Source organism: Meleagris gallopavo, chromosome 2 (genome assembly GCF_905368555.1).
Source record: "Meleagris gallopavo chromosome 2, MGAL_WU_HG_1.1, whole genome shotgun sequence".
NCBI lineage: Eukaryota > Metazoa > Chordata > Aves > Galliformes > Phasianidae > Meleagris > Meleagris gallopavo.
This window is the reverse complement of record NC_139405.1, coordinates 4095203-4114914: the sequence shown is the minus strand read 5'-3', so window position 1 is coordinate 4114914 and position 19712 is coordinate 4095203. Positions and strand designations below refer to the sequence as shown.

General features: G+C 42.4%; 1 protein-coding gene across 1 annotated transcript in view; it reads right to left on the bottom strand.

Annotated features, from left to right (window-relative positions):
• Positions 1–325: 325 nt before the first annotated feature.
• SLC24A3 (solute carrier family 24 member 3) overlaps positions 326–19712 on the bottom strand; it is a 141895-nt gene continuing 122508 nt past the window's right edge. The window contains exons 17-18 of the mRNA XM_085218718.1: positions 12459–12524; positions 326–11443 (exon numbers count right to left, since the gene is read on the bottom strand). Of these exons, the coding sequence (XP_085074844.1) occupies positions 11294–11443; positions 12459–12524 (216 nt within the window). The 3' untranslated portion in view covers positions 326–11293. The remainder of the gene's footprint in view (positions 11444–12458; positions 12525–19712) is intronic.

Here is a 19712-nt window from a genome sequence, read left to right as displayed (position 1 = left end):
AGAATTTGGCTCATTATCTAATAGCAAATTCAATTCCCTTCATGTTTCTATACAGATTCTGACATGTGCAGTCCAGGTGAGCCAGCCAGCATTTACAGGAGCTACTACAGTGCATGCACCTTTACAGCAAAAGCACGTTAAGCAGTGGAGGAAATACAAGGTATAAAAACTCTCTTTCCTTCTTCCTTCATTCCCACTCTATCTCAGTGCTCATGCTGAAAGAGTGGTACAAAGGATTCTCACAGCTATGGCAGAGATGAACAAATGGCTGGTACTGTGACCCACAGGGGTGTGCCATGCCTATGTCCAAGCATGTCCTGAAGTGTTAACTTAGTACAAAGAGAGGATATTTTTATTGATAAACATTATATTGTCTTAGTGTAGATGTCGGACACATTATTAAATCAAATGACAAAACACTGAAAGTAATTCATTCTAATAAAACTTTTTGATATTCCATAGACAATAGTGCTGTGAATTTTGTTTATAGTATAACACATTAAAAACACAGAAGTACAAGTTTCTAATCTCATAGGTTACCAGCAAACAGAGAAAAATGCATGCTTTAATTTCTGTTGAATTTGTAACTTACACAGGCAAGTGGAACAGCTATGCATAAAATACTATTCTACAACAAGCTGTAAAACAAACATACAGAAAGACTGACCTTATAATACTTGTACAAGTATGACAAAACCATTGTAACTCATTTCAAAAGGTAACAAATATTTTGTCTGTGGCTCCACCATTTTAACATTTCTAAGCCGACTTAATAAAAAAGCTATTTTGAATAGAATTGTATTACCATAAACCACTGATTATTTTTTTTCTGGCTGGCTGTCAATGAACATGATGCATTATGTGCATTTGTGCTTGGTTCCACCTACATCTTCTTCCTTATGGATTGAAGCATCACACAGTCTTTGCACTCAGGAAACGCTGTTTGATCCTGAGTCGAACAGAAGGTGCTTGTTTTACTGACTTGTTTTGCTGTGCCTCCTGCAGCCTGACCACACCATGAAGTAGAAAACTCATGCACGCAATTCAACAAGATCGGTATGGTTTCATCACAGTTAGTACAAGCCCACGTAGGGACTGCATTCAGAGGTCTAAGACTTTAATCATGGTACAGTGATAAGTTTTCCATAAGAGCCCCAGGCAGCTACTGGATCTTGAATGTCCAACTGCTGGGCTATGAGATAACCTCTCCCCCAGCCAGCCCACGGACTGAAGAGAAGCACCAGGCCTGTTCTCCTGCTCTGGTGGCCACACTAACACCAAACCACTGCCAAATCACACCCAGGGATTCCAGGCAGCACGCAACTTTGGCAGACAGTAGCAAAAAAACAAACAAACAACAACAAAAAACCACCCAAAAACCCAAACCAAACAAAAAAAAATAGCCTGAAACATCTTCCTACTTTGGTTTCAGTCTCCAAACATTCAATGTGAGGATAATTTATTATTCCATTGACCATCTTTTGCAAATACTATCTGCATTAGGGGCCTGGTAATGGCTCCCAACTTTACAAGGAGAGGCAATGAAATGAAACTATTCCTCAAGGAAAAAAGAAGCAAAACGTGTTCCCTCTATCAGGCACGTAGGCTCTTACTGGCAAGTTCACTCAAGCGTTAATGGAAAAGATAAAATGCACACTTGTGAAGTAAGTACTGAGCGAGGGACTTTATTCCTCATGTCTCTCTTCCCTTCCCCCTGATAAGAGGGTGCTGTGTTTCTCACGGGGAAGAAACACCTTTCATCAGGAGGACAGGAGTTGTAAAGATAAGCAGTATTCACGCAGAGTCCCACATAAATGCAGCCTTGAGGGGCTGATGGTTGGATTAGATGATCTCAGTGGTCTCTTCCAACCTTAGTGATTCTACCTATGACCTCTGCAAAGCTTGCCAGTATCCCCACTAACCAGCTTTCTGTGATGCCACAGCACTCTCATTCACACTTGCTCTCCACCTGTGCTGTATAAATACAGATTCGTGCTTTGTGTCCTTTGCTTGCTGTGCATGTAGAAAAGCCCTTAAGAACCAAGTCCCACAAACTCCCTGCTTTGGCTTCTGTCAAGAATTCACTGTAGTCAGCAGTAGCTCAAGTTCTGTACTTGCTCATTTGTCCTAAGCATGGTGTAATTTCATAATACAAAAATGAAACAAAGATATGTTACACTCAGACGTTTTGACTCACCAGTAAGAATTACTGAAAGAAAAGGAATTCTTCCTGAAAATCCAAGAGGAACTCAGACTTATCCTTGACAACATGTGGAAGTTCATTTCATGCAAATCTTGACAATGACATGAATATATATGAAAGACTTATGCAATACTTCATGCAATCAAACCTTTATCTTCTAAATGTTTATTTTCTAATCTAGGAAATCCATAAGTCGTTAGGAGATACCACCAAAAATGACTCTACCGTTGCTCTTTTATTTCCCAGCACTGAACCCTACTGTAATTCACACAGAAGGCAATGATACCTGATATATTTTTCTACGATTGAGATCAACTGACCTACCTGAAAGCAAAACATTAGAGCAGAAACAAGGCCGTGTCACACTGGTGAGTGCTGGGCTCATCTGACTGGAGGGTTTCAAGAGGGAGATCCTTGCTTTAGCTTTAGGTGAGGACTGAAATAGGAGTTTTACTAATTTTACTAATTTTTTACTAATTTTTACTAATTTTGCCAACACAGGGAAACACATTATTGAACCAGAGGCTCAACTCTTACCGAAAGATAAATAAATAAATAAAATGCATAAATACCTCAGTGCAGAATTTCCTGACCTCCTCAATATCTCTTCTTTTTAAATTATTTTTTTTATACCTATCCTTACATTCAGAATATGCAACTGGAACTTCAAATGGCTAAAAATAATCACAATTGGAAATATGTCTGAATGCAGAGCTATAGGCTGGTCAAGCTTTTGACCTGCTGACTTATAGACGTACAACTGCTGTACACCATTAGCAATACCTTGCTAATACAACGTGGAGACAACTCAAAACACTAATCATCTCTTGTACTTATAAATAGATATGTATGAGTATCATTTGGTCTTAGCAGTTGCCACGATAGGGCTTTATTCCCACAGAAATGGCAGACAGTGTCCACAGGGCTTCATTTTAGCAATGGTAAACATATTAGGTATAGTATATATATATATATTTGCTGGTTGAATGGAGATCTATGTTTATACATTAAGAAAAAAAGAGGCCCCAAACCCACCAATAAAAATTATATGAACTTATGACTGATTCTCTTAACAGAGACAGTTTACTGTCACTTGGCTCCATAAAACACACCCAGCTCATGTCTATGAGGGCTGCTCTGAAAGTAATGCCTCCTATTTCGTTGTGCTGTCCCATGATGTCAGAGGCAGATGTAGGTGGGATGGCAGTAGAGGTTGAACCTTCCCACCAATGCCCCATTACATTTTGTTGCCCTGTGACAGATGGCAGCAGAGGGGCAGCCTGACAGAGCAGCGTCTGGCATGGAAGCATGGATGAAGCCAAGGTGTCACTGAATTCCTCCATGTGGAAAAAATGGCACCACTGACATTCATCAACGCTTCCTGAACGTTGATGGCAGCCAAGCAGTAGCTGTGAGCACAGATAGGGGTGGGTGGTGCATTTCAGCAGTGGTGACAGCAACAGTGGTCACTTCCACTGGTGCAGATTTTTATGAGTGTGGCCTACAGGCTCTTGTTTATCACTGGTGAAAATGCACAGCTAATGGTGACAATGTTGAAAAATAGCATTTTGTAGCTGAGAATGTGCTCTATCAAACAGTGCTATCGTACTCTTTGTATCTGTTATAGTTTCCATGGGAATAAATAGGAAGCATTACTTTCAGAGCGACCTACATACAACTACCTACTCAGATCAATTATGTTTAGTGCATGATGAGTTTCACTTCATAACAAAAATCGAACAGGGCTGTATCCATTTCATTCATTTTTGCAGCTGACAGGATGAGTACAGTATATTTACAAGCAAGTAAGTAACGAGGGCACTGAAGATATACAATATCCTCACACACACAATGCCCTTTGAAGAGCCTTTTAAAAGACATCCTATTAAAAGTCTTCCCCTGCCCCATTATGTGGCTATTTTGGTGGCGTGGGGCATTTTCAGGACAGACCAAAGGCTTACTCTGTCTTGCAGCCTGGTGGTTTGAGATCAACATGCCACACAAAGATCTCTTTGCATTTTCTCCCATCAATTTACCAGGTCAAAAACTGCAACCTATTTCTATTAGCCCAGGGTACAAATTTTGTGTTAGGGAGGGAGGACAGGGATCAGCTTCAAAGGCAGAGGGTTTCAACTTTTGAGACAGGAAGCAAAGACCTGAATCCTTGTAACAAAAGGAGCAAAACAAAATGCTAAGCAAACTAGCAGGCTGTTGGGTATACGGGATTGTTTACCTTTGGAAAAGACTTCATCCCACCTCCCAACGTCTATACAGTATCTGTGCATCTCATCTCTATCACAAGTCCTCCCATCCACAGGGTCTTGGTCCCAGACAGATGTTCCCACCCAAATAACTGCTCTCCTTAAACAAACACCTGTTATTTTGACTTTGAGCAGGACTCAAAGTCAGGATATAAATCATGTTTTTGCAACACAGTTTCCAACTTAATTTCGAGTGCTGGCTCAAGAGCAGTCAATAGCACAATTCTGTTCACATATGACCCTAGAGGCAACCACAGTCTTTGTGCCCCCAGATCTATTTTCCTAAACTGCATCAGTAATAAAAACCTTCTCAGTAGCAGCCTGCTAGCGAACAGTTTATAAAAGTTTTACAGACTTTTCAAAGTCACCTCCTTTATTTTAATCCAAGGCACGTTTGATACAGGTCCTCCTCATCAGAGTTATCTGCTCGTTAATCACACACAATTTCACCTGCCTCTTCAAATGGGAACATTTTGCTGCAGCTGCTCCTGATGAGAGCCTTCACTCTGAGTAAGTGCTGCTTTTACTGAGCACTTAATGGTGTTGCCAAAGAACTGGATTCATTAAAATGAACTTTGCATTAAAACACTTCAGCATGTGCTTATCTTGCAATACACAGACTTCTGCACAAAGTATGAGTTTCGAGTTAAGCAGGTCTCTGGTATTTCAGTGACAAAGGGGGGTACCAGCAGGCCCCTTCTTTCATTATAGCATGAGATCAGATTAATGAAACATCCAGCAGTGGGAATCACTTTGCTGGGAAGCCAAGCTGCCTGCCTTATCTACCAGACGTGCTGATGGGAAACCTCAAAGGCAAAAGCTCGATATCTGAATTAATCCATAATCAGCTACCACTGTCCTCATAGGTTCAGGCATGCACCATTAGGCTTTGTTTCCTGCAACTAGCAAGAAAAAAGTTGATGTGAAACTGTTGATATAAAATTCCTACGCCGATTTCTGGCACCATTTAAACACTACCTGATGAATGAATCATTGACAGGATGTCCGTCAGATTATTTCAGTGTGGAAGTATTAAAACTTGTTCTGCAAGGCTATTAGAAAAAGTAAAATAAAAATTACTTAAAATATACCACAATAAATTTAACTATATAAATACATTACAAAATCTGGAGCTTTACACAAGTTGTGCTTTTTAAGAGGCTTCCCTGAAATTAGATGCTTCTGCCCTAGTTTCTGTCCTGGTTTCAGCTGGGACAGAGTAGATTTTCTTCATAGTGCCTGTTATGGTGCTGATTTGGTTTTAGGAGAAAAACAATCCTGGTAACACACTGAGGTTTACTTGTTGCTGAGCAGAGCAGTACAGAGCCACAGATATTTCAGTTTTTCAGTACTGTCCTGTCAGCAAAGAGGCTGGAGGGCACAAGAAACTGGGATGGGACAGAACCAGGACAGCTGACCTAAACTGGCCAAAGGGATATTCCACACCATATGGCATCGTGTGAAAAGTCTATAAAGCTAAGAGCTGGTTGGGGGCAGCCACTGCTCAGGGACTGGCTGGAATCTGGCCATCTCACTGGGAGGCAGGGAGCCAGAGGCTGTGTGGTGTTTAGCTGCTTGCTGGGTTAAACCACAACCATTTCACAGAATCATTTAGGTTGGAAAAGACACAGACAAGATGATCAGATCCAACCTGATGTTAACAAGTCTGCAGCTAAACCACGTACCTAAGCACCATGTCCACTCATCTCTTACACCCTTCCAAGGATGGTGACTCCACCTCCCTGAGCAGCCTGTTCCTTACCACCTTTTGCATGGTCTCTAATCTAAATCTCAACAGGCATAAGCTGAGTCTGCTTCCTCATGTCCTACCAGTTGTCACCTGAGAAGTGAGCCCTCTACAACCTCCTTTCAGGTAGTTATAAGAGTGATGAGATCTCCTCTCACCCTCCTCCAGACAAAACAATCCCAGTTCCCTTAAGTGTTCCCTCTATGTCTTGTTCCTTCACCAGAGATATTTAGCTTTGACAACTTGGTCACGATCTCAGGCTTATTCAGGGTGGTGAACTATAGATTTTAAAACCAAATTTTATCTGCTGGTGTGCAATGAAAGAAATTGCTATTATTTTCCCTGATTGCTTTCCTGTGAATAAAGAAAACTTTTCCATAAGGCATGGATTTGCCCACACCTGATAAGGATTCTGGAGATTCAGTCCAACAAGTCAGAGCAGGCTGGGTGGAAGTTGATGCACCTACAAAATATGCTTCACATGAGAGGCCGTTAAAGGCTTGCTATGAACAGAATATTCACATAAATCTCCTTAGAGGTGTCTAGCCATTAATAGGTATTCATTCATCTATTCCAAAAAGAAAATAAAGAGTTCATTCATCTTTACAAAGACACGGAACAACAGTCCTTTTCAGGACTTACTGCTGTGAATATGTATATTGACCCTGAAATAAATCATTGGAGTTTTGTTGTTACTTTCAGTAGAGGTCAGTTTTCATTCAATCTTACTTTAAGGCTTGCATTATACTTGGGACACTCACTCCTTCTCTAATTTGAAGAAAAGTGGCTGAGGTCTTGTGCATACGTTCCTTAAAATCAGGGCTTTGAACCGACGTGGTTAAATTTGTACAAAACATAACATGGGCAGACGTCCCTGGGCTTAACTCTGTTTTAACACAACCTACATTGGTTGCTGACCAAGTGCAGTGCCATGAATACAGAGCAGTTTTAAATCCAGCTAAGCAGTTGAGATTGAGTTTTAAAGTCCATATTTAAACAGCTTTAAATTTCCAGTACTAAAACTTTGAAACAGATAGACCTGACACTTCTGCATCTCAGCAAGCTTAATTGAAAGCTATCAGGGCTTTAAAAAAAAAAAAAAAAAAAAAAAAAAAAAAAAAATTAAATAAGAAACATTTGTCAGTCAGCAGAAAGTTACCATTCTCTCAAAAGCTATCCAACAATATTCAGTCTACACTGTGTCTTATAAGCATTAATATGGTTATTTGGAAAGATCATATAAAAATTGCTTGTCTGACAGCAGAACAGTAAATGTTACCCTCAGGTTGCTCCAGCTACTGAATGTTGCCGTTCTAAAACTAGATTCTTTGTTCTTGATTTAAGATAAAACAAAAAGCCAGTCATGCATCTGAATGTTAAGGATGAGCGTTCGTTTTCACAGGCACAAACATCACAAATCCAAAGCATGCTAATTAATTTCAATGATGTAGCTGTGGACAGGAAGCTGAAAACAAGGCAGACAAGTGTAAACACAGAGGGGAAAAAAAACCCAAAACGAAACACCAATTACATCAGTGAAAATCTCTTCTCATGCACACACTTCAGATTGGTGTTCCTACAGCAGTAACAATCTACCAAAAAGTGCAGTGTGTCAAAAAAGAAAAAAAATGATAATAATTCAGCTTTGGTAGGGACAAAAGCAGTTTTTGCAGCGTGCCTTAAGACCTCCCCATGTGTCATTCTACCTTTGAAACACCGTGGAAGGAAGGCACCATCAAGCTGAGCAGAGCTGATGCTCGCCAGGGGTCACATTTTAACACCAGCTGGGACAAAATCAGGTTGGAGCAAGCTGAGGAAAAGGCTCTTTCATCTCCCTTTGAAACATTCATTAAGGATTGCCTGAAACTGCCAGGAACGGAACCAGAAACACCTGACCGGTTCCAAGACCAGAGCGGCCTCAAGCTTAAAGCTGACCCTTGCTTTCGGAAGAGCAAAAAGTGAATCTGAATCACTGCTGTGTTCCGAACCACATCTGAGCCCAGTGCCCCAAGCCCACGGCACTGCTGCCAGGAACCCCATAACCTCCCTGCCCCATGTGGGGAGAGTCACTGAGGCGCTCTGTGCTGCTGTTGGCCTGTGGCCTTGCTCAGCATGAAGGCAAGGCCGAGCGGCAGCTTCCCCCACACAGCCTGCATCTTGGGAGGGAAAGAGCCCCTCTGCTCCATCAAGTAAAGCTATTAACACACCCTACACGTCAGTACAACTGTCTGAGTTCTGGGTGGATGCTAAAAAAACTGCTTAAGTTTTTGCTTTGGGGACTTTTCCACAAGCTAACTTGACAGGCTCTCCATTGTGGAGACAAAAAACATTCAGTTGGTCTTTTCTGTTCCAAACCAGGTCTGCACTGGTTGATCTGGTTGCAAATCGTAAGCGCATCTCATGGAACTATCAGCATAGGAAGTGCTTCTCACGTCGTATATAGCACAGATACTGGCAGTCCAACATACCTTCTGCTTCTGCTCAGAGCAAACAGCTCGCAGAATATTCCTGCGCAATGCACAAGCCTCAAAACAAATGTCAGGTTTCACACGCAACACAAAGCTATGATACGCTACAGTATTTAATGCACACCAGTAGGAAAGGCTCCTAAAAAAATACTCCTGCGGTTTCTGTGCCGTGGGATAGGTAACAGCTATTTCGTAGAAATAGATCCAACTGGCTCCATTGGAGCAGCAGTATAAATACTCAAAATAGAAGTAATAAGAGGCCCTATAGGCCCTGACGTGGAACTTTTGTTTTGTTTTCCCCCAAATCTGTTCCTTCTGTCAGCAAGGAAAACACTCTGCTTCCAAACAACTGCATCTTGCTACAAGGAGTATAGCTGTGTATTCGTGGGGTGGACTTTACTGAAATGTGCCACATCGTTGCTAACGTTGTTGGATTTAAGGAAGTATTTTAGGCATTTTAGTGGTTATTATTAATCTCATTAACAAAGAAGGAAAGAAACGACCACAAAAAAAAAAAAAAAGCAACAAGAAGGTACAATGGGCTTCCTAACGTGGGCACACTTATGAGAAGACTGCTCCAACAACAGGCTGCATGGCTCAACAGGTAGCAAGACAACTATTTTACAGAACTAACAGTGACAATACAGGCATGCCAATGGCTCTGTTCTCTGTCCCTGGGCCCACCCATCTTCTTGCCAGGGATCCACAAGTATGCGTTATTTGCTGAGGCCAGCAGGTCATGGCTTTTTCTGATGGACTTCTCCAATGGGCACAGTGCAATGGCTGCCAAAGGATCCACGCATTTAGCATAACCAAGAAAGAAAAGAAGGTGCAGAGCTGAATGGAAGCCACAGGGTGTAAATATTTTGATTTACATCATTCTGTTCCAAAGAAAAGTAAGCAAAAAGAAATGTCCAAAAAGTGAAAACAAATTGATAACTGGATTTATCATTGTGCATAGGACATTTTTTTTTAGTTTAGCTTTAAGGTTGTTTTTTTTTTTTTCCTAAGGTTTAGGAGGGTTCTATGGTTTTGTTTCTTGTTTTTTTTTTTTTTTTTTTAAACCTAGAGTTTGCTATGTCTTTATTACCAATATTTGCCATAGCTTGTACCATAGACAAAAACATTCATCTAGTTGGTATTATATTAACACACTTGTAGTAGAACATATACAAGAATGGGGAAAAAATGAATCAGAACTGATCAGTGCTTAAAGTAAATACAACAGCCAGCGCTGGCAAGAATCCACAGTATCAATACAAACAAATGTAGCTGTGAGAGTGTTCCTGAAGGGGTTGAATCTGCCTGTGTATTAATACAGAATTATACAAAATCTAGCAAGGATACTGGAACAATGAATAGCTAAATTTTCACAATAACTTAAGATCTGTGAGCGAGTCTGCGTTGTAGATATTACACATTTTAAAAGTGCCATCTCTCTCTCCATCTTCTTCCCTCCCAGAGGAGGTGTGATGAATCCACATGATCTGCCATCAGAGAAGTTCAACTGTTTAAGAAAAAGACAAATATCTGGCCAGGTCCAGTGTATTCTTTAAAGAGTGGCAAACAATGACTTCAGTAACTATGTCTGTGCAAAATACGCCTCTTTCCTTTTAAAGAAACCAGTGTCTGTAACTCATTTAGAAAAGTTTTGACACGTACTGATGTCCTCAGAACAAATAAGATGTGAACTATAGAATCCCCCCAAAACTACAAGAAATCTGATGAAGCAAATAAAGTTCTGACCTTCCGTTTCCAGGTGTAGAGGACAGAAAAACAGGACGTCTCCTTGGTAGCCCTCCTGGGCTGGCAATCAAACTATTGCTTGGAAATACCACAAACACCCTATTAATGAAACGCCGACATCAATAATAAAATGGTAGCAGTGTTTATCCTTTAAATCCATGTTTACCTTCCGTTCCTCATCACACCTGTACAGGATTCATTATTTACAGTGCAGTCACTGTCTGTTGCCTTGACAGTCTTCTGTTAATAAGCAGTCAATCCACTCGTACGTTGAGTACCTTGAATTAAATTCCCACATTACACTGCCCTGTGACTTTTGGATCATTACAGGAGACCCAGAGCTCAGAAGGAGAAGCTGCAACACAGGATGTTGATCTCAGGCAATAAAAAACCACAACCAAAACAAACAACAACAACAACAACAACAAAAAAAACACAACCAAAAAAATCCCAGAATTCTGCTCGAAAATCAGCCCCTGTATGATGTACCCTCTTCTGCATTGTAGCAATAGTCTTAAGACATAAATTAGATTAGTCTTCCATCAAATAACTTAAAAAAGGAATTGTAGCAGACCAGTTTTGCCTGGCTTGATGCCAGTTAGCAGCCAGTTCATCTAGAGACCAGTCACTGTTCAAAAACTGAGCTAAGAAATCACATGAATGTTGAAAAAAAAAAATTCATCTTCACATCGATGCAGGATTTTTCCAGGTTGTGGGGGTCGGGGAGAGGGTAAACCAAGATGGGGCACAGGTCCTATGGACAGGATATACTTCACGACTTGGAGGTGCACCGCATTCAGGAGATGCCAGCCGTGGTTTGTATTGCACAGGTAAGAAGGACGTCCCTCCTGACAGTCTGCAATGTGCGTTAGTGATCTCTGCACATGGGCAAGTTCACAAAAGTGAAAACATTGAATTCTGTCATGATGGAGAAACACAGGAAGATGCCATACAGGGAAAGGCACACGCACCCTAGCTTCTTATCCAGTTTCCATTTGTTCATGTGCACGCCGAAAACCTACAATAAACATAGAGTAAGCCACCACAGCAGGATCGGTTTGAATAAAATGGTAAATCCTTTGTCAATTACAGGAGCATGAAAATGACTGCGCCCACGCCAAATACAATCAACTGGAAGCAATTATAAGGTAGGTACTGCAACAAGTGAGCTAAAGCCCACTGCTAAAGTAAATCTGAGCATCTCCCTCACAGAGCTTGGAGCCATATTGACTTGCATCCCCTTGACTGCTGGCCCAATGGCCTTAGGTTTCTGCAACAAATTTCACTTTGGTAATTCAATTGGAAGTGCTTTAAAAGGCTATATTCCCTTCTATTCATTTATAACACTTCCAGTGCCTCTTTGTCTCTCAATTTGGAGCTGAACCAGCTAAAGCTGTGCCTGAATTTGCTTAGTTTGCTTCAACACAAACCTCTTGCAGTTAAAGTCTCTTGTGCAGGAGAATTGTGCTGGTGTGCTGCATGGAGGACTCCCTGCCATAGCAGCTGGTCTGGGGAGTTGGAAGATGTCAGAAGGATATATTAATCCAATTCTCTTTGTCTTTCCTAGTCTACTTTCATGATGGACTTGGCCAGGTCAGGGAACAGGAGCCACTGCTTTCAATAGAAACGTTGGCACATCCCAGCACAATTTGTTCTGGCCTGTGTTGTATCTTGGAAGGTTCTTGCAGACTGTGCAGCATTTACTGTATCTCTTCAACAGGAAAATGCATCTTTTCATACTTCAAGGGATCTGATTCAATGTGAGCATGCTAAATGACTGGGGATTACTAGTGGACCTGCCAGGGATTATTCTGGGGGAAACATAAATACAAGAAACATCCTATGACAGTGATAGCTTCTGTCAAAAGCCAGATTAAAGTACTGGGAAGTTTACAGTAGCAATGACCATTTCTATCCCTTCACAATAGCTTTTGCAGTCACTAGTGCAGCTGGAGGTGAGAAAAGAATCAAGTGAAGGAAATATCTATAAAATCACTCTTTTGGAAATAAAGGACAAAAGACTATATACATACTGTGACAAAAACAGATGCCAGCAAGAGACCAACAGAATAGATGAGTCCTCTGCTGTTTAACCGAATCTGGAAAAGAAGGAAGGTTACAAAACCACATCAGAATTTCAAACAACAATAATTCCCTCTGCCAATCATTCAATAAACCTCAGCCTTGCAAGCTGTCAAAGCCAAGTCAGATCGCTGCATCGTGGATATTGCTAATGTAGTGGTAAGCAGCACTGCAATTTTGTGATTGACACCATGCAAACTGCTGAGGCCCTCCTATCATTTTGTCTCACAGCCAGAGAAAAACTGATCACCCAATGAGCTGAATATTATTCCCAAATTCTAAGCAATTATTTAGCTTTGTTCCCCAAGTGCATCTGAGAGGAGATTCTGACTTCCAGAGTGGAGGATGGGGTTATCAGTCCTGGCATCTCACTAACCTGAGCCTGCAGTGAGCTCTGCCCACTCTGTGAAAATCTGTGCTGGAGACAGGCAAGCATGCTGCAAAAACAGTGTGGGGAGGGTATCTCTCTTCACCTGTATGTACCATTTATGGTGGGGATGGGCTGATGGTTGGACTTAGCAGTAGCTTTCAAACTTAATGATTCTATGTTCAATACCTGTGCAAATGGCTTCAGCACAATGGCCACTGGCTCTGAAAGGTACTGCTGTATTTCATTAAGACATAAGCTGTAAGTGTGTGTGTGTGCAGAGGACCTAATCATGTAGTCATTATGTGCAACATCCATACAGCAGTCTCACCAGACTGACTGTCCAAAGAAATGAAAGATTTGAATTGCTTCAGAATGTGAAGGCCAATTTTGGCACTAACTGCTTAACTGAGGTGAAAATGTCACGGTCCCACTGGTAATGTGAACTCCAGGTTCAGAAGGAAGCTTATTTCTGCAGCCATAGAAGTCTCCAAGGCCACTTCCACTTGCAGCTTCTATTACTGGTCTCAAGCAAACACTGAAGTTTTGCTGAAGTAAGAACTGCTCTTGGGATGAGACATACACATCTTGTTCTGACCAGGAGATGATTTTCTTCAATAGTGTTCTCCCTGAGGAGCCAGGGCAACCTAATGTGGGGCTCTGTGCACACATCACTGCTGCATGTACAGTAGGTCCTCTTCAGCTTCCACTAATATGAACAGTCCACAGAGGACAGCCAACCTGTATTGCCATCTTAGTTACTCTAAAATGCAAATAAAACACAACACAAACCCACAAAGACCTCAAACACACTAACTTTGTATAACAAAAAACTAAAGCCAGATCACCCCCACCCCAGACGAGCAGCAATTGTGCAGGAGACAGATGCTAGTTTACAATAAAGTCCCATCTGGATTTCTGTCAGGAATTTAGCATGACCAGGGCCAATGTCTGTAAGAACTGTCAGTATGAAATATACCAATCGGAAAGGAATCTACAGAAAAAGGAAGCAAATGAAACAGACTGAATTATTTTAGCACGGAAAATGTCTGAATTCAACCTGAGGTGCAGACGCTGCTTCTCAGTTACAGCACCAGCCTCCACGAAGAGAACAGGCACGTGGAAGGACGACAGGCCATCAGGCCTCTGACTATAGTTTGCTGAGGATGGTGCTTCCAAAAATATTTGGGGCTGCTTTATTTGGAATATCTGCCTGTCCTCTCCTTGGAGGTCACTCACGGGAATAGCTGTTGCTGTTAAGAATTACCCAAAATTAACAAACGCACGCTAATTATTTAAGACACGTTGATGAATGTAACAGTAACATACGTCATGCTGCTTGTCCCATGAGGGCAAAGCAAATGGGGTAACCTCAGCAGCAGCGTGAGCACCGACTGCCCCTTGTTGTGGTACTGCACTGAAAAACTCAAGTTTCACTGCGGGTGAACATTTTTCAGCTCTGGTTTTAGTTATCTAACAATGTTCCTGGCCTGGGTTCAAGCCCAGCTCCCACTCTTAGCCCAACTATTAGCTATTAATTAATCTAGATGACAACTTTCCTTTATGAGGCTTGGTTGGTCCTGCAGAAATAAAGCGTTTCCTGGGAGGAAAGAAAGGCTGTTTTCTAATGCACTTCTTACTTTCTGCACCACAAAAATCAGGCTGTTTATTAGGGTCGTTGTCTTTTTTCAGATTACCTCTGGACAGTAGGATTAAAGTCCTTCCATGCACATAGTGAAGGGTGGTTTCCTTGGGGGAAAAAACGCTAGCTGAGGAATGCGCTTTGTCCGGAAGCTCATTTGGCTGAACCAGATACATATCACAGCTGTACTTTGTGGGAGAAAAAATGAAACTCTTTGAGTGCAAATCCTTGTCAGTGAACTCAAAGTGTGATAAGAGCTGTGCAGAATACCAGAGGTGGCTCAGGGGGTGATGTGTACATGGCATCTCCCTGCCATGCCACGGAACAGGCAGAAAGGGCACAGAGCAGGACAAAGAACAGGCAATAAAGCAATGAGAAGGCAATGAAAACCAATAGAAAGATAGAGCAAACTGACATTGATATAAGCCTGTCCTCACAGCAGAGCTGCCCTGGGAAGGCTGTGAGCTGGTGTCCATGGATAGGTGCAGGGTGCAATTCCAAATGCACTGGACTTGGGAACACGCTGTGCAGTGTTAGTTCACCTGCATGCAAATGTCTAACTAGTATGGCTTGCTGACTGTGTGCAAAGCACCTATGTATTGTGTGCATAGGGCAATAGCACAGTTCAGGTGCTGTGTCTAGGGCCTCTGGCTTATTTAAGAGCCCTGGAGCAAGCTGATTCACAGCAGTACAAAACCTCCCTCATAGCAGATACAGTTCCTGCTGAAGTCTGTTGCTCAGCCACTTCTTCCTGAAAAGGTTTCTTGGAGCAATTCAGTGCTTTGAGATCCTCATGTTGAGAAGAAAACCAAAGCTGTCTAGGTCTGTTCAGGTCAAAGATGCAATAGTGCACTGGTCTCAGAGGGATATTTTTTGCTAAATATACTCACTCCACTGAAGAAAGATCTCCTGGGAGCCAGCTGAAACTCACTGCCAAGCTTACTGGGGGGCTGCAGCCAGAGGGCTTGGAGATGTTCTCCAGTAAGTCTTGCACTGGTGCTTCAGCAGGATAAAAGCAAACATTCCCTTCTATCAACTCTGCTACTGGGCACTGAGCTATCGAATTCTTGCAGTAAGAGTAACCAGAGGACCTCTGCCAAAGCTCTTGGCTAGCCAATGTCTAGCTCTGGAAGTAGAAAAATAATGGAAAACCTACAAATATTAATAAAAATAATGTTTGTTTCCAACAAATGCTGCTGTTACTCATCTAATACCAGCAAAGAGAGCACAGGCTTTCAAATGTGCCTGGTTCAGATTTGCTCCAAGCATGCTGGGCTTTGGAAAACATTGCCACTAAATGGTGCACAGCAAGGGTTGCTCATCAGACGAATGAGGCAGGTATGACAGCTTCCCAGTTTTCTCCTGCCTGACAACATAGTAGAGGTTTTCCTGCAATTTCCTTCTATTTAGGCCTGCATTGAAGCCACCTGCCCACAGCAAAGGCTGCAATCACAAAAAGCACACGAGTAAGCACGCTGCTTTAACTTTCTCTCCAACCCTGGCGGCCTCTCAAATTTTCTCATCCAATGCCACTTCACCACAAAAAGAAACATGAACCATGGAATGCTTTATGTAGCATTGATCAGTGCTTCTGAGATACTGTTACATCCAAATTAGGCTGAATGGCCACTATTCACTTACTTTTTCCATTCTACAGTTGCCTACAGAGTCCTTAATTTTTTGTGGACTACCTGCTCCTTTTCACAAACCTCCCATAAACTACAGTTCTGGAGTTACTGTTTTGACTGATGAACTACTTCTACTTCACTGTTGATGAATTCAGCCTTTTAACTGTGAGTGCAGGAGCTCAAAAGACTCTGAAATCTGGTACAAAAGCTTAAGAAAAATGTGTCCTTGATCTGTCACATCTGGGTACAAATCAGCCAGGCATCCTTCTCAAAGACACGTGGCATTTCCTCGAGTCTGTGAAATGCCTTTCCTCAGGGTACATGACCACATATAAGCCTGGGGAAAACAATACTAGAAAAGCTTCAAAACTCACATTAAGGAAGATTTAACTCCAGGCTTAGCAGAAAACAGGGCATCAGCTGGAATCTTCTTAATTATGGAAGTAAAGGCTCAAATCTCTGCTTAAACATAGGAAATGCTTCTACTCCAGGGAAAACTTTCTGCAAACGAAGTGCTTGCTTGTACTGCAAGAAGGAAAAGTCAGCAATCCTGAACTGTCCTTTGAGGCTTGGCTTGTGTCTAGCAGCTGAAGCAAGCCAGAAGAACTCTGTTTTGACTGATTACACATGAAAGGCTCGCAAAAGTTCAAATCCTACTTTGTCTGCATTTAAATTGAGGCTATCTCCCTGCATCCTGTGTAGAAAACATGAAGATGCTGTTACCAACTCCTGCTATTCCCAGACAGCTCTTGCAGGCAACAAGAAACTGAGGGTAAAGCTAAACAGCAGAGGAAAAACAATGGAAATAAAATCAACGTAATTCCATTCTTCAGTTTTCCTTCAGCTCCTGGCAATTGCTGAAAGAAAAACAAGGAGCTGGTGCCAAAAACCAAACTGGTTTTGCTCCAGGGTTCAAGTATGAGAAAAATTATCTCATCCGGGAATATTAAAAGGACTCTACTATGTTTCCAGTACCTCAGTTGCAAAAGTCAGAGGTCCCATGTCTGCTTGAGTACCCTTTTCCTGCAGTACCTTTGCCAGACAGTGGAAAGTCAGAGTAAGTTTCTGCATCGCCCAGGTCTTGCCATGAGACAAAACTGGAACTCTACAGATTGGAAATTCAGACATATACTGCATTCCTGCATGTTTCAATGGCATTTCCTTCCCAGGGCTCTTCTGAGACACCTGAGAAAGCATTCCTGCTTAGCTCTATCACACCATTCACTCTGCAGAAGGTGCATACCCTGGAGTATGCAATGTGGAGTGCTGTGCACAGACACTGAAGGTATTAAGCAAGAAATGCAGAAGGTTGGAGGAAATTCCTCCACTGTTTAGAGATTTAGAAGGGATCAGATACTTTTGCTTTGATACACCATCATCATCCCAGTCTCCCTGTCTGGGGAGCGAAGAGATTCAATAGATGCAAAGTACTCCAGAAGCTTTGGAGATACTAGATATGAGCCTCAGTGTCCACCTGCTGCCATGCCCATCTTCAGGCTTTTAGGATCTGCTAATAAATTAATCCATTAATACCTGCTGAGTTGCATACTGCTGCTAGAGTAATTGCAGCATATCACATTGCAGATGCAACTGTGAAAGCCAGAAAGCTTGCTTGCTCAAGTTACTTCCCCTGAGTGTCCCCTTACCACTGGATTTTCTCATCTAGGAACTAGAGTTCCCCTACCTCCTTCTGTGGATAGACCTGAATACTCTTACGAATGCAGACATGAACAAATGAGCCCGGATGCTTATCCTTAAGCTAAAATTCCTGTTCCCTAAAATACTCCTGGCTCACGTCTGTTTTAATAGCTTCACATCCAAAAAAGAAAAAAAATCCAGAAGGAAGCAATTGGATACAAGACACAGAGCAAATGTCCTCCCACTCTGTATTTGCTGGGCCACTGGGGAAGGATTCTTACAGGGTTACAGCCTCAGTAACATGTCCAGGACTCAGAGCTGAGATGAGAAAACAAACTTTTTTCAAAGGCCTGTCTGGGTCCGGAGGGATGCTGCTTTATTTCCAAAGGCCGTTCTGGCATGCTGGCCCAGCCACAGTCGATATGATGAGGCCAGAGCTGCAGCAGGAGGGCGGCCAAGTGACCGCTGAGTAGCAGTGACAGAAGCTCCATAGGGAAGCACAACCAGCCACAAGCTTGTAGGCTGTGCCTCGACCAAAGCCTCCAACCAAAATGCACCATCTGTGAAAATGAGCTCTGAAACATCCGTGCCTTTTCAGGGAGCTTAAGGAAGGCTCAGACCCAAACTGTTTGTACAAAAGGTGCCAGAGCAGACCGCTCTCCATGTTAAGAACCCCACAAGCCTCCTGAGGAGCTGCTTGGCTGGCTACAGCACGAAGCCACTTCACTGCACGTGGCTGAGGAAGGTCAGGAGGTGCACACTCATAGGACACCACGCTGTGTTGTGCCTGTGCACACTTCAGCACAAGGAGGAGAAATGGAACAGACCCTGTCCTCCCTTTCAGCACAGTAACACGCAGCAGAGTTCTGCCTTTACATCAGCAGAACAGGGAACACAATTTGGCCACAGGGAATTCTAACTCAGGCAGCCTGAAACAAGAGATACCTTGGCAGTGGGACTTTACAGTGTGATGTTCAAGAAGGCCCCGAGCGTTCAGCCTTTCACAACAGGAGGGCTGTTGGGTGCACATAGGAAGCTCTTCTGTTTTAGAGCTTAACTTTGCAATCAGGCAATCTACTTTTCTTCTGGCTTCCACAAAACATATCGCTGCCATAAAAGCTTCTCCCTTAAAATGCATCGACGCTATTTTCAGCAAGGGCTTAACTTTGGTACAGTTTTCCTGCATCAGGGAGGAAATATTTGGGTGGCTGTGAAAAAGTAATCGCATTCAAACAAGTGGTTGGTTTTGGGTTGGTTTTTTAATCTTTTCTTTTAGAAAGCTCTTTCCCTTTGTGTACAAGATAGGAGAATCACAATTACTATTACCATGTATGTGTGCATGCATGTGGGGTGGTGGAGATATGAAGTCTGCTTATCCAAGGATTTGGAGAGAAATACAGAAATCGTAAGTGAAAACTAAGAGAACCCTGTTTGCTAACTGTGGGACTGTTTCCAAGGCTGTTTTTTCTACCCACGTGACTGCAGTATACAATGAACATTTTGGATGTGCAAAACAGTAGCAACATTGTTGTGTCCCCACCAAAGCTGGCTGCCTCTGCTCAGTGACTTGTTCTCATTCTTGTCAAGGAAACAAACGTTAATGAATGTAGATGAGCTACAAATAAGTTACTCCTTAGAGAAAAGGATTTTATTCCTACAGCACTGCTTCCTTTTGTCAGTCCTATATTAAGGAGGGGAAGGGGGGGTGAACAAGGAACTGCATGCTGCCTAATATCTGGGAAGGTGATGAAGCAAATAATGCTGGGAATGATTTCTAAACATATGAATGACAAGAAGGCGATTGGGAGATGAAGGGGAAATTGTATTTACCCGGCCAAATACCATTCTATGACAAGATGGCTGAGGTGGACTTGCGTGAAGGGAGACCAACATGTGTTAATTGCACTGACTTCAGCAAGGCATTTGGCAC